Here is a 13145-nt window from a genome sequence, read left to right as displayed (position 1 = left end):
CATGTAATTTGTTGCCATCTTCCATAAACTCTACTCCAACCATGAACTTTCATCATCGCAGCTGGTACCTACACCTCAAGACTTTTAGTGCTTGCTACTTGCTTTAGGCATATGCATCCACATTACATTGACATACAACAGTGTCATACTGCCCATCCCCTCTATTCCCATTACTGTAAAAGTGGAACAGTCTTCTTAGTAGTACATATCACTGATGCACATTTTAATGGCTTAACCCCCTATAGCGTAGGCTATACCAGATAAACCCAAAATCAAATATCACAATCAACTTTTGAACCTTTAATATACAATAACCAGAGAACAAGAATGACTTTAGTAACAATATATATTCTCCTAAATACAGTAATATGGAGGTAACAGGTGTCGGTATTGGCTTCAAAAGTTGGTATTGGTATCGGCCAAAAATTTGGTATGGGTGCATCCTATTCATTACATTTACCCATTAGTATCTATCACAACACTGTTTAAAAACTTGAAATGAACAAAATTAACTCACCTGGTTGAATTCTTCACTTGTATTTTTAAAACCAGTGACAGACTGATTTATGGGAAACAGCAACATGTTATAAATGCATATCCAATCATGCTCCATTCCATCACCTTGGTCAATGATTTGGGTCTGTAAGAAATAAGTTACTCTATAATATACATATATATATCACATATATAACATAATATCACAATTTTTGAAAGTAAATTGTCTTTTTCCTAACTATACAAACCTACGTCCTTTATGGTGTCAGGCAAATTTCTCGAAATCAATTGCGCGAAGGTAAATTTCTCGAATTCAATTGACCGAAAAATAATTTCTCAAACTATCATTTTCTCGAATGTCAATTACTCGAAAACAAACAAGTAAATTTCTCGAACACAATCGAAAGTATCCCATAAGCGCCAAAGACCAATTTATAAAGAGGCTATTAGCATTCCAAGCGTAAATTTCTCAAACACAATCGAAAGTATCCCATAAGCGCTAAAGACCAATTCATAAAGAGGCCATTAGCATTCTAAACGCTTCTCATTCTGTTTACAAAATTCTGAATTGAGTTTTTCCTGTTATATTTTTCTCCAGTAGTCTCAACCCATCAAGATGGAAGCAACGTATGTTGAGAGTGAAAAGGGAAGGAAGAAATTATGTTTAAATGGATATTTATATATCAAGGACAAAGGAGTAAATTACAAAATTTATTGGAAATGTGAAATGTGCAAGAAATTTAAATGTTCTGCTCGTGCTATCACCATCGATGATAATATAGAAAAAAGAGAGTGGTGACCACAATCATGCAGGAGATAAGGCTAAAGTCGAAGCTGCCCGAGTCCAAGAAAAAGTGAGAGAGGATGCAATCAATAGTCGGGATACACCCCATTATATAGTGTCTTGTGCTTCAAAGGGGGTAAGTGGGGCTGTTGCGGTGAAACTCCCATCAATATCAAATATGAAGAGGAATATACGCAATATACGAGCTAAGAAAAATGATGTCCCTGCTTTGCCCATATGCCAAGATCTCATCATCCCGAAAGAATTTACCAAAACTCACAAAGGAGAACAGTTTCTTATGTATGACTCGGGTCCCACAAATGATCGTATGTTGATTTTTTCGACACAGAGAAATCTCGATTTACTAGCACGCTCAGAGAACTGGTTCGCTGATGGTACCTTTAAGACGGTACCTTCAATTTTTTTTCAGTTGTATACAATACATGGTGTGCATTCAGGAAGTATCATACCCCTCGTTTATGCACTATTACCGAAAAAAACTCAAGAGACCTACAAAAAATTCCTGCAGATTGTAAAAGGAAAAATCCCAACATTTGAGCCAGCCACAATAATGATAGACTTTGAATTGGCCATGATTAGAGCTATAGAGCATGAATTTCCAAGGACAAAATGCCATGGCTGTTTTTTTCATTTTTGTAAATCCATTTATCGCAAAATTCAAGAAAATGGCTTCAAAGTACGGTACGACACCGATGCTGAATTTGCTATTCAGGTTCGCCTGTTATCTGCGTTAGCATTTGTACCAGTTTTCAAGGTCGAAGAAACATTTGAATATTTAATTGAAAATGAAGTTTTACCCGTTGAAATTCAAAGTGTGGTTGACTCTTTTGAAGATACAGTGGCTACGAACAGTCCAAGGGTTCTGCAGTCTTCATATACCGTTTCTATTTGTCTCAGATAGAAAGAAGAAAATACGGAGCTGCTCCTCCAGTATGTTGCGTCTAAAATGGCTTTAAGGGACTGATTCTTTCTAAACGCCATTGACGTCGAGACTGCTCGCACTTCATGAGCCTTTACCTTTAAAGCCTTGTAAAGCGTTTCATTGCACTCCGTGTGAGCTTCTTGAATCACACTTCTAATAAAGAAGGCTAAGGCGTTCTTTCACATAGGCCTTTTGGGATCTTTAACGGAACACCATAAGTTGTCAAAAGTCCCCCTAACGTCCTTGCACCTCTGCAGATAAACCTGTAATGCTCTTACTGGACAAAGAGTCCTTTCACGTTCCTGACCTGCAAAATCTCCAAGGCTGGGAATCGTAAAAGACCTATGCCAAGGATTGGTTGGAGTTTCATTCTTGGCTAAGAAACCTAAAGTGGTTGAACAAACTGCTTTACATCTACTAATTCCTACCCTTTTGTCCATAGCTTGAATCTCGCTTACTCTCCTTGCAGTAGCGAGAGCGACTAGAAAAAGTGTCTTCCTGGTTAAATTCCTGAACGAGCTCTCCTGGATCGGCTCAAACTTGTCAGACATTAAAAACCTTAGTACTACGTCCAGATTCCTTCACTTTTGTTTCGTAGTATCAAAAGATCTAATTAGGTCGTGAAGATCTTGATTTCTAGAAAAGTCCAGTCCTCTATGTCTAAAGACTGACGCCAGCATGCTCCTGTATCCCTTAATTGTAGTAGTGGCTAGACCTACTTTAAGCTTCAAGTGAAGAAGGAAGTCTGCAATCTGGCTCACATATGTGTTGGACGAGGACACCTTCTTCTCCTTACACCAGTTTCTAAATATCTCTTCACTTCGACTGGTAGACGTTGATGGTCGAAGCTCTTCTTGATCTGGCGATAGCTTTAGCTGCCTCTCACAAAAAGCCTCTAGCTCTAAGGAGCTTTTCGACAGTCGAAAGGCAGTTAGCTGAAGAGCGCGGGTATTCCTGTGATACCGTTTGAAGTGGGGCTGTCTGAGCAGATCTGGAAGCAACGGAAGGATTCTTGGAACTTCCACTAGACACTGCAACATCTCTGCGAACCAGTCTCGCGTCGGTCATTCTGGGTTCCTTCGGACTGCGCGAACTTCTTTAATACTTTGTGTATCACTTTGAAGGGAGGGAAGGCGTACAGATCCAGTCCTTCCCAGTTCATGAGGAACGCGTCTACTGCTACCGCTTGTGGATCTGGCACCGGTGAGCAGAACGTCAGCATCCTCCTTGTCTTGTTGGTTGCAAACAAGTCTATGGAAGGTTGCCCCCATAACCTCCATAGCATTTCGCATACCTCTAACTTTGGGAGTCCATTCTGTTGGCAGGACCTGGTTTTTCCGGCTCAAGAGGTCCGCTCTGACATTTAATTCTCCTTGTACAAATCTCGTTTGAAAGACGATATTTCTGTCCTTTGCCCATAGCAACAGATTCTTGGCTGTCTCATTCAGAGAAAAGGAGTGGGTGCCTCCTTGTTTCTTGATATACGCTAGAGCAGTCACGTTGTCCATGCTTATTTCCACTACTTTGCCTGCCACACATTCCTCGAATACATGAAGAGCTAGAAAAGCTGCCATCAGCTCTTTCTTGTTGATATGCCAATTCTTTTCGGTTTCGCTCCATCTTCCCGAAATTTCCCTGTTCCCAGAGTCGCTCCCCAGCCTAGTTCGCGCAGTCCGAAGGAACCAGAATGACCCTGATAGCCCCGTACTGGCCAACGCGAGACTGGTTCGCAGAGATGTTGCAGTGGCTAGTGGAAGTTCCAAGAATCCTTCCGTTGCTTCCAGATCTGCTCAGACAGCCCCACTTCAAACGGTATCACAGGAATACCCGCGCTCTTCAGCTAACTGCCTTTCTGAGAACAGTATTAGCTGTGGGTTCAATTGTTGAAGTGAAACTCCTTCTCCCAGCTCCGCTGGATCCAGCCACCACATTAAGTCTTTCTTGACCTCTGCTGAAATTGGGAAGGTGTCTGAAAGCCTTTGTTCCTTCCTTTTCCAATTTTTGTTGAGGTAAAATTGCAGAGGTCTGAGGTGCAGTCTTCCCAGCGAGACGAACTGTTCGATCGAGGAAATGGTCCCCAAAAGACTCATCCATTCCCTCGCTGAACATTGTTGTCTCCCCAGGAATTCCTGTACCTGTTTCAGGCATCGGTCTTGTCTCTCCTGGGAGGGAGAAGCCCGAAAATCCTCAGAGTTCATCAGAACTCCCAAATAAATGATCGAGCGAGAGGGCTCCAAGTGAGACTCTTCCATGTTCACCACTAGCCCTAGTTCCCATACTAGGTTCAAGGTTATTTTCATGTCCTCCAGACACTGTTTCTTGGAGTTGGCCCTCAGAAGCCACTCGTCTAGATAAAGAGAAATGCGGATCCCCCCTTCGTGTAGCCATTTGGCTACATTCGCCATAATAGCTGTGAATATTTGTGGCGCCGTGCTGAGCCCGAAGCAAAGAGCCCTGAACTGGAATACTCTTCCTTCGAATAAGAACCTGAGGTACTTCGGAGAGCTCGGGTGGATGGGGACATGAAAATAAGCGTCCTGTAGGTCTAATGAGACCATCCAATCTCCGGGTCTCGACGCCGATAGCACTGGTTGCGTTGTCTCCATCGTGAATTTCGTCTTCACGACGAAGGCGTTTAGGGCACTGACGTCCAGAATGGGTCTCCATCCTCCCGAGCTCTTGGGTACCAAAAATAGTCGATTGTAGAACCCCGGATTCTCTTGGGGTGAAACAGGTTCTATTGCCTTTTTTAAGAGCATAAGCTCTACTTGTTCTTTCAACGCGAATCTCTTGCTGCTGTCCCTGTAATTCGCTGTTAAGTCGAGGGGATCTAAAACTATGGGAGGTTTGGTGTAAAAAGGGATCTTGTAGCCCTCCCTTAGTATCTGAAGGGTCCAGTTGTCCGCCCCTCTGTCCCTCCAGGCTTCCCAAAACAAAGAAAGCCTGGCTCCTATTTGTGTCTGAAGGACTGTCTGATCATGGCCTCCTTTTGGAAGGAAGCTTGCCACCTTTTCTGGAGGGCTTTCTAGAAGTTCCCGACGTCCCTCAGGGCTGTTTTCCTCGAAAAAACTGTTGTGGCTGCTTCTCCTCTCTCGCTCTCTTGGTCGCAAACGAAGGCAAAACCCCACTGGCTGCCTTTGATATTAGGTCCTGTGTGGTCTTCTGAGTCAATGAAGTGGCAATATCTCTAATAATCTCCTGTGGAAAAAGAAATTTAGCAAAGGGGGCAAACAAAAGCTCTGCTCTTTGTACCTGTGTGACCCCTTTAGCTGTAAAGGAGCAGAGGAGGGACCTTTTCTTCACGATCCCTGCCGTGAAAATCGCTGCCACTTCATTAGTTCCATCCCGCAATGCCTTGTCCATACAAGACATCACACTCAGAAGGTTAGATATGTCCGTTGAATCCTTTTCTTCCACTTTCTTGGCGAGAGCACTCAGAGACCAGTCTAGAAAGTTCAGGACCTCAAACACTCTAAACACGCCCTTCAGTAAATGATCGAACTCTTGCATCGACCACATCACCTTCGCCGCTGTTAACCCTTAAACGCTGAAGCGGTAAAAAAAAAAAATGTCTCCCGTGTGCCGGAGACGTTTCAGAGTGAGCGCGGAAGCGGAAAAAATATTTTTTTCAAAAAATCACAGCGCTTAGTTTTCAAGATTAAGAGTTCATTTTTGGCTCCTTTTTTTGTCATTGCCTGAAGTTTAGTATGCAACTATCAGAAATGGAAAAAAATATCATCATCATATATAAATAATGCGATATATGATAGCGCAAAAATGAAATTTCATATATAATTGTATTCAAATCGCGCTGTGAGCAAAACGGTTAAAGGTAACAAGTTACTTTTTTTTTCGTTGTAATGTACACTAAATTGCAATCATTTTGGTATATATCACATTGTAAAACGATAAAAGCAATACAGAGAAAATATTATCACAAAATAAAGCATGAATTCGTAACGCACGGACGTAAACAAATATTTTTTTCAAAAATTCACCATAAATCTAAATATTGTCCTAGAGACTTCCAATTTCTTTCAAAATGAAGACAAATGATTGAATATTACTATACTGTAAGAATATTAGCTTACAAATGCAGTTTTCGACCATATCTGATGAGTTAAATTTGACCGAATGTCGAATTTTTTTATATATATTTTTTTATATGCAATTATTTCGGAAATAAAAAAGCTACAACTTTCAAATATTTTTAGTTTTATTCTACATATAATTGCACACATTTTAATCTATAAAACTCTATGAAATGCCTAATATGAAACGGAGCAAATATTCCGAGAATGGGACTTACGCATTTCGGAGATTTGTGGCGGAGAATCCGCGCGCGGAGGGAAGGAAAGTTTTTTTTTTTAAATTCACCATAAATCTAAATATTGTGCTAGAGACTTCGAATTTGTTTCACGATGAAGATAAATGACTGAATATTACTAGACTGTAAGAGTTTTATCTTACAATTGCGTTTTTCGACCATTTCGGTAGAGTCAAATTTGACCGAACATGGTTTTTTTTCTATTTATCGTGATTTATATGCAAATATTTCGAAAATAAGAAAAGCTACAACCTTCAACTATTTTTTGTTGTATTATACATGAAATTGCGCACATTTACGTATATAGAACTTTATGTAACGGCTAATTTAAAATGGTGCAAACATTACTACAATCGCACGTATGATTTTTTCGGAAGAGTTACCGCGCGGACGTAAAGAAAATGTTATTTTTTTCATAAATTCACCATAAATCGAAATATTGTGCTAGAGACTTCCAATTTGTTGCAAAATGAAGGTAAATGCTTGAATATTACTAGAATATAAGCGTTTTAGCTTACAATTGCGTTTTTTTACCATTTCGATAGTGTCAAAATTGACCGAAGGTTGAAAATTTGTCACTCATCATTTTTTATATGAAAATATTTCAAAATTGATAAAAGCTACAACTATGGGTTGTTTTAGTTGTATTGTGCATGAAATTGCGCACATTTTCATATATAAAACTTTATGTAACGGCTAATTTAAAATGGTGCAAACATTACCACAATCACATGTATGATTTTTTTCGGAAGTTACCGCGCGGACGTAAGGAAAAAGTTTTTTCATAAATTCACCATAAATCGAAATATTGTGCTAGAGACTTCCAGTTAGTTGCAAAATTAAGGTAAATGATTGAATATTACTAAAATATAAGTGTTTTAGCTTACAATTGCATTTTTCGACCATTTCGGTAGAGTCAAAGTTGACCGAAGGTTGAAATTTTGACACTTATCGTTATTTATATGAAAATATCTCAAAACTGATAAAAACTACAATCATGAGTATTTTTTTGTTGTATTCTACATAAAAATGCGCACATTTTCATATATAATACTTCATGTAACGGCTAATTTAAAATGGTAAAATAATTATGTCAAAGTGACGAAATAATTTCCGAGATGTGTCACAGATACTTTTTAGTGCGGCAAGAAAGAAATTCGCGCTTGCGCGCCTGCGTAACGATTGTAAACAAAACAACACCTTGATCCATGAACTCCCAGCATCCCTCAAGGCTCGTGATTCAAGAGTTTTCGGCTGGTAGGCCTAAAAGTATTTTTCCGCGAATTTTTAAAAAAACTTTTGTATGTCGACGTAAAATACGTCCAGTCGGCACCCGAGAGAAAAAATGTCGACGTAAAATACGTCCAGTCGGCGTTTAAGGGTTAAGGCGTGTCTACGATTGGCATCGACGATACTGGAGAAGTCTGCCTGAGAGGAGGCAGGTACTCCCAGGCCCAGAACTTCCCCAGTCTCGAACCAAATGCTGGATTTCGAAGCCAATCTTGCAGGAGGAAAAACGAAAGCAGTTTTGCCTGCTCCTTTTTGTCTCTCATCCAGTCGTTCATCCTCGCAAGCGCTTTCTTGGCCGAAATGGAAAGAACCATCTTAGTAAAGGCAGTCTTATTCTGAGTTCTTCCACAAAGGAACTGAGACAGGGGAGAATGAGGTGCTGCGGGCTTGAAATCTGTTTCAAAAAGCTCTTGAAACAGAAGCATTAGGATCTTATAGTCGGAAGGAGGAACTTGCTCTTTCGTCTCCTCTTCCGAAAATATCTCCAACATCTCCGAAGGTCTCTCTCTGTCTCGTTCCGCATCGGATGATGTAGTTAAAGCCAAAGCCGAAGCGTCATTGGTCTCGATGCATTCCTTGGCACCATGAACCGCCGAGGCGTCATGCTTACGAGCATCAGCGTCATGTCCTTCTCTCTCACGCGCGCTGGCGTCACGCTCTTTGCTCTTACCGGCGTCTGGCGTCACGCTCTTTGCTCTTACGCGCGCTGGCGTCACGCTCGGAAGCGCCACGTCCGAGTAAATCGGAAGCGTCCTGCTTGTCTGTGTTCCTCTTGGCGTTGACGCTTCGCCAAGTCTTCATCACTCCCGGGGCGTCAGACTGACGCTTGGGTTCTTGCAGCTTTTCCTTAAGTACAGACAGCTGCTGTTGCATGCTTTGCAGCATATTCTTGGCTTCATTGTCCCTCGAGGGAGAGAGTAACTCGTCAGATTCGCCCGCACGAACTGCAGCCAGAGGAGTCGATCCCTCTAAGGCTTCCTGAGGACGCTTGGTAGGAAGCTTCCTTGGTAAATCCTCCCAAGTCGAAGGAGGAAGAGGAGCGTGCATCGAAAGCGCTGTCTTGCTCTGTTTAGCTGGCAAGGCTTCCGATGACGAAAACCTCTACGGAGAACTCCAGTGACTGCAGCCCGGCAGTTGCTCATCTGATGAGACCTCACAAACACGAGGTAATTTCCTCTTGAGAGGACGAGAGGAAGTAGTGTCTCGCCATCCTCGACGCGGGGAGACGTCATCGGATGACGAACCAAACACACTCGACACGCCTTTTCTACGGCTGTCTGAAGCAACCTGGGAAGCGTCAGCAGGTTTGCTTGAGGGCACGCCCGACCGGATACTAGAGCCTCTCGCCACCCTTAGACTTTCGACTTTACGTCTCCCATAGGTCCAGGAGCTTGTAAGAGGTCTGGGTCTAGGAGCGCGACAGGACCGATCAGACGCACCCTCCACTACACTGGCACTAACACTAAACTTATCACTTACACTGACTTTAGTACCTGCACTTAAAGCACTTACGACAGTCCAAGTGCGATTGCCCTGCTCAGTAAGAGAGGCAATCTGTTGTCCGATTTTTTCAAGAACCGCTTGAATACCTGCAAAGGTCGAGTCCTTCGCCCCCGACTCGGAGACAGGTTCAGGAGCTGATACTTCTACTAAATTACGTTCAGAAGGAGCAGGGGAAGGAACTATGGGATTATCTACCACTTCCTGACTCGTTGATGAACGGGATAGGGAACTCTTAGTTCTTCTAATTCTATCTCTCTCGAGCTTACGGACATACTTGTCCAACTCCTTCCACTCCTTATCATCCAAAATCAAGCACTCATCACATCTATTCTCAAAAGTGCAAATTCTACCCCTACAATTCACACAAAGTGTGTGGGGATCAAGAGAAGCTTTGGGAATTCTAACCCTACACCCCCCTTTACAGCAGACTATAAACAACTCCCGAGTCAGACATTGTTAATTGAGTAATCCAAAAATAAATCCAAAATCAATCCAAGTCAACAACAGCGAAAGCCAATAAAATACTTCACCAAACTATGAAATACTCTAGCGAGTACGAAAGACCTATCGAGGAGCCCACAACGACGAAGTTGCCGGCTCGGGCGACAGAGAAAATCTGAGGTTTCCAGGTAACTATCTAGAGGGAGTACAGGTAACAATCACCTGACCGACGGTCGGCGATTGCCGCGAGTTTCGAAAAGTCTGTCGTGACGTCATGACGTCAGAGAATATAGCTATGTATATAACTGCCAGGTCAGTTACAACTGGTGACTTGGAACAAGTACTTTTGTAGTATATTCTACATTTTCATTTTCAAGTTCACACTGAATATAAGTGGACAGACATTTACATATACATATACATAAACACAAGGGGTCGGGGTTATAGTCTGTTAGTCTGGGTGGCATGTTCTTTAAGCAAAAGTCTTTCTGCCAAGTCACATACAAAAAGAATGATTCAAAAGTTCACCTAAGCAACACACTGCTTGTCATTTGAAGACTACCCATATGAGAGGGTCCCTTTCATTGTAAACTAGCACAGCACACTGTAGATGGTACAATGCTCACTGCAATGTCCCTTCAACCCAGCTGCACTGTCTTCAACCCTTACCTTTCATCTATTCCTTTTGGTACTTTCCAACCTAGATCTTAAACTTTACCTTGCTTGAAACATTCATTCACCATCAAATCCTTTAGGTAAGCCCTGATAGTTTTCAAAAATGTGACATAATGGTCTCTTAAATCAATTTAGGCTGATGATGATAACGTGAGCAAACTGTAGGTAAGAACATATAACACGACTATAAACCAAGGAAATAGGTCAATAAAATATATACTCCGATGACTAAATACACAATTCATACATTACATTGTATTCCAAGAGCAAACCAATTATGAAAAAAAAAAAAAAAAAAAAAAAAAAAAAAAAACGTTATTTTACAGGATGTTATTATTTAGTTAATATTTAAGTCTTTCATTACGCAATAATCAAAATCAACAATCAAAAACTTGCTCAAATGCTCTTATCATATATGTTCCTGGCTGAAAAATACTATGAGGAGGAAACTAAAATAATAAAGGTTCGTGTACCAACTTGTAAGGATTTAAGATGCCAACCAGTTAAGGATTTCTAGTATTAAAAATACTTGTACTGGTATAATTAATAGTCAATGTAGATATAACTATTACATGTCAAAACAAAAATGAAATTGCCAAAATTGTAAAATCCCAAAAATGAACTTGCAGTAGCAATAAAACTTGGGGTTTATTAGTTTTAAGACCCAAGAGTTGCCTGTTTTTAGGATGATATGCAAAGATAACTAAACAAGACCATAATAAATGGCAAGCAAGCTTGAGAATTTTTTTTCTCTCTCATAACTATTGTTGAAGTTAACTAAATATCACAAATCATCCCTTCTTTGATGTGCTGGGTTCTTTACAGATATCCTTATCCATATTTGTACATAAAATTGTTTACAATTTAGACATTTTAGTCCACTTGTAATTAGTAAATATTTTGCCAATAAGTAGTTGACATTGCTAACCAAAACGTAGATACCAGAAAATACAGTCTTTTCCCAAGGCCCTGAACAATTTGACATCTCAGTCCAGCGGTGAAGTTTTAACCATTAATCATATTTGTTTCTTTACGTGAACATTTCTTACCTATCAAAAGTGTGCAGTGAAGGCTCAGAGAAAGGTACTCCCTTGTTTATTGAACAAATACTAACAAATCTGAAACCTTACCTGCTCAATATGGGAAAGCAGCTGCCTTACTGTGCAAGCCCACATTCTACGGAGTGTGTCTGGGTGACTTGAGTTGAAAAATGGTTCTGCACCTTCAAGCTCTTTAACAACATACTGCAAAAATCCAAGCTTTCCTGTTGATGGCTTGCTATTACTAAGGACAGTAATCCAAACAGTGAAGTATCTGAAATTAAAAAGAGTAATATCATAATACATAAGCTACATTCAAGTACATTTTAACATCAATACAAGTAGTAAACCACCAGTTATCCAAATATTTCTAAGTCTAAAGAACCAAACTCATGGTAAATTAAAATTGAAAAATATTCCATGAATTTACCAAAGCATTACACTTGGCACTCCACCTTACTGGTAGTAGTTCCAATATTCATCATGTTTCTACCATCCTTTTGTGTAAAGCAGTAGTAAGGAAATATGTATATAAAACTGACAAGTCACATGATCAGTCAAAGCTGTAATTTTGTAGCATTTTCCACAATTAACCAAGAAAGAAAAATAATTTTCTTTAACTGACTTGCTATTTGACAAATTAAGAATATAAGCCATATAGTGTTCTAATTCATGAAGCCAGAGCTTTACTTCCTTGATTCTTGTATTAAATATGATATTGTTATGATACAATAAAGTTTTATGCATACTTACCTGGCAGGTATATATATAGCTGTATTTCTGAAGGTCCGACAGAATTTAAAAAACTCCCGACACACGCAGTGGTCGGCGGCCAGGTGGTTAGTACCCATTCCCGCCGCTGGGAGGCGGGTATCAGGAACCATTCCCATTTTCTATTCATAATTTTTATTTCCACTGTCCCCTGAGGGGAGGTGGGTGGGTACTTGAATATATATATATATCTGCCAGTTAAGTATGAACAAACTTTATTGTATCATAACAATATCATTTTGCTCATGAACTTACCTGTCAGATATATATATATAGTTGAACCCCACCGTTGGAGGTGGGAAGGGACAGAATAGAAGGATTTTGGGACACAAATGCATGCAGATGATTTACATCTTGGTTCCACCTGTTAGCATAGCCAACTTCGTGATTACTGTCACCCAAGTCTGCTTCTGCTTTACTAGAGTTGCCAGCGAGGTAGAGACCTATAAAGCTGGTGCACTCCAGATGATCTGTCAACGGGGCGTGACCACAATGTGACTAGACCATATTTGGACCATACCATGAGGGCTAAGAAGTAAAATAAATATATATATATAATTATATATATCACCACCTGACCAACCTAGCCAAAGTTAATGTGTGTTAACTAAGGCTTCAGAGTTAAGAAGTCGCCGTTGTCAGCGACTCCACAACTAAATTAAGAGCTCTTCCTAACCATTTTCTACAGGATAGGATGAGTAGTACTTCTTGCCCCCAAGATTGTGTCTGCAGACACGTATGGCCCTAGCGAGCAGCAGATCTCATATGCCATCTTCACATCTCGCAGGGAGTGTGAAGTGAACCCAGAGTTGCTTCGCTAAACATGGTACTCAGGATGTTGCTGAGTGCCATGCTCTGTTGAAATGCTTCCGAGGC

At 40.6% G+C, this 13145-nt stretch overlaps 1 protein-coding gene across 3 annotated transcripts in view; it reads right to left on the bottom strand.

Annotated features, from left to right (window-relative positions):
- Positions 1 to 13145, bottom strand: part of LOC135221780 (telomere-associated protein RIF1-like) — a 104433-nt gene that overhangs the window by 79931 nt on the left and 11357 nt on the right. For all 3 annotated transcript variants that reach the window (XM_064259626.1, XM_064259628.1, XM_064259627.1), the window contains exons 4-5: positions 11589 to 11772; positions 518 to 640 (exon numbers count right to left, since the gene is read on the bottom strand). In XM_064259626.1, coding sequence (XP_064115696.1) covers positions 518 to 640; positions 11589 to 11772 — 307 coding nt within the window. The remainder of the gene's footprint in view (positions 1 to 517; positions 641 to 11588; positions 11773 to 13145) is intronic.

The sequence above is a fragment of the Macrobrachium nipponense genome, chromosome 3 (assembly GCF_015104395.2).
Source record: "Macrobrachium nipponense isolate FS-2020 chromosome 3, ASM1510439v2, whole genome shotgun sequence".
Classification (NCBI taxonomy): Eukaryota; Metazoa; Arthropoda; class Malacostraca; order Decapoda; family Palaemonidae; genus Macrobrachium; species Macrobrachium nipponense.
This window is presented reverse-complemented; position numbering and strand designations above follow the sequence as displayed.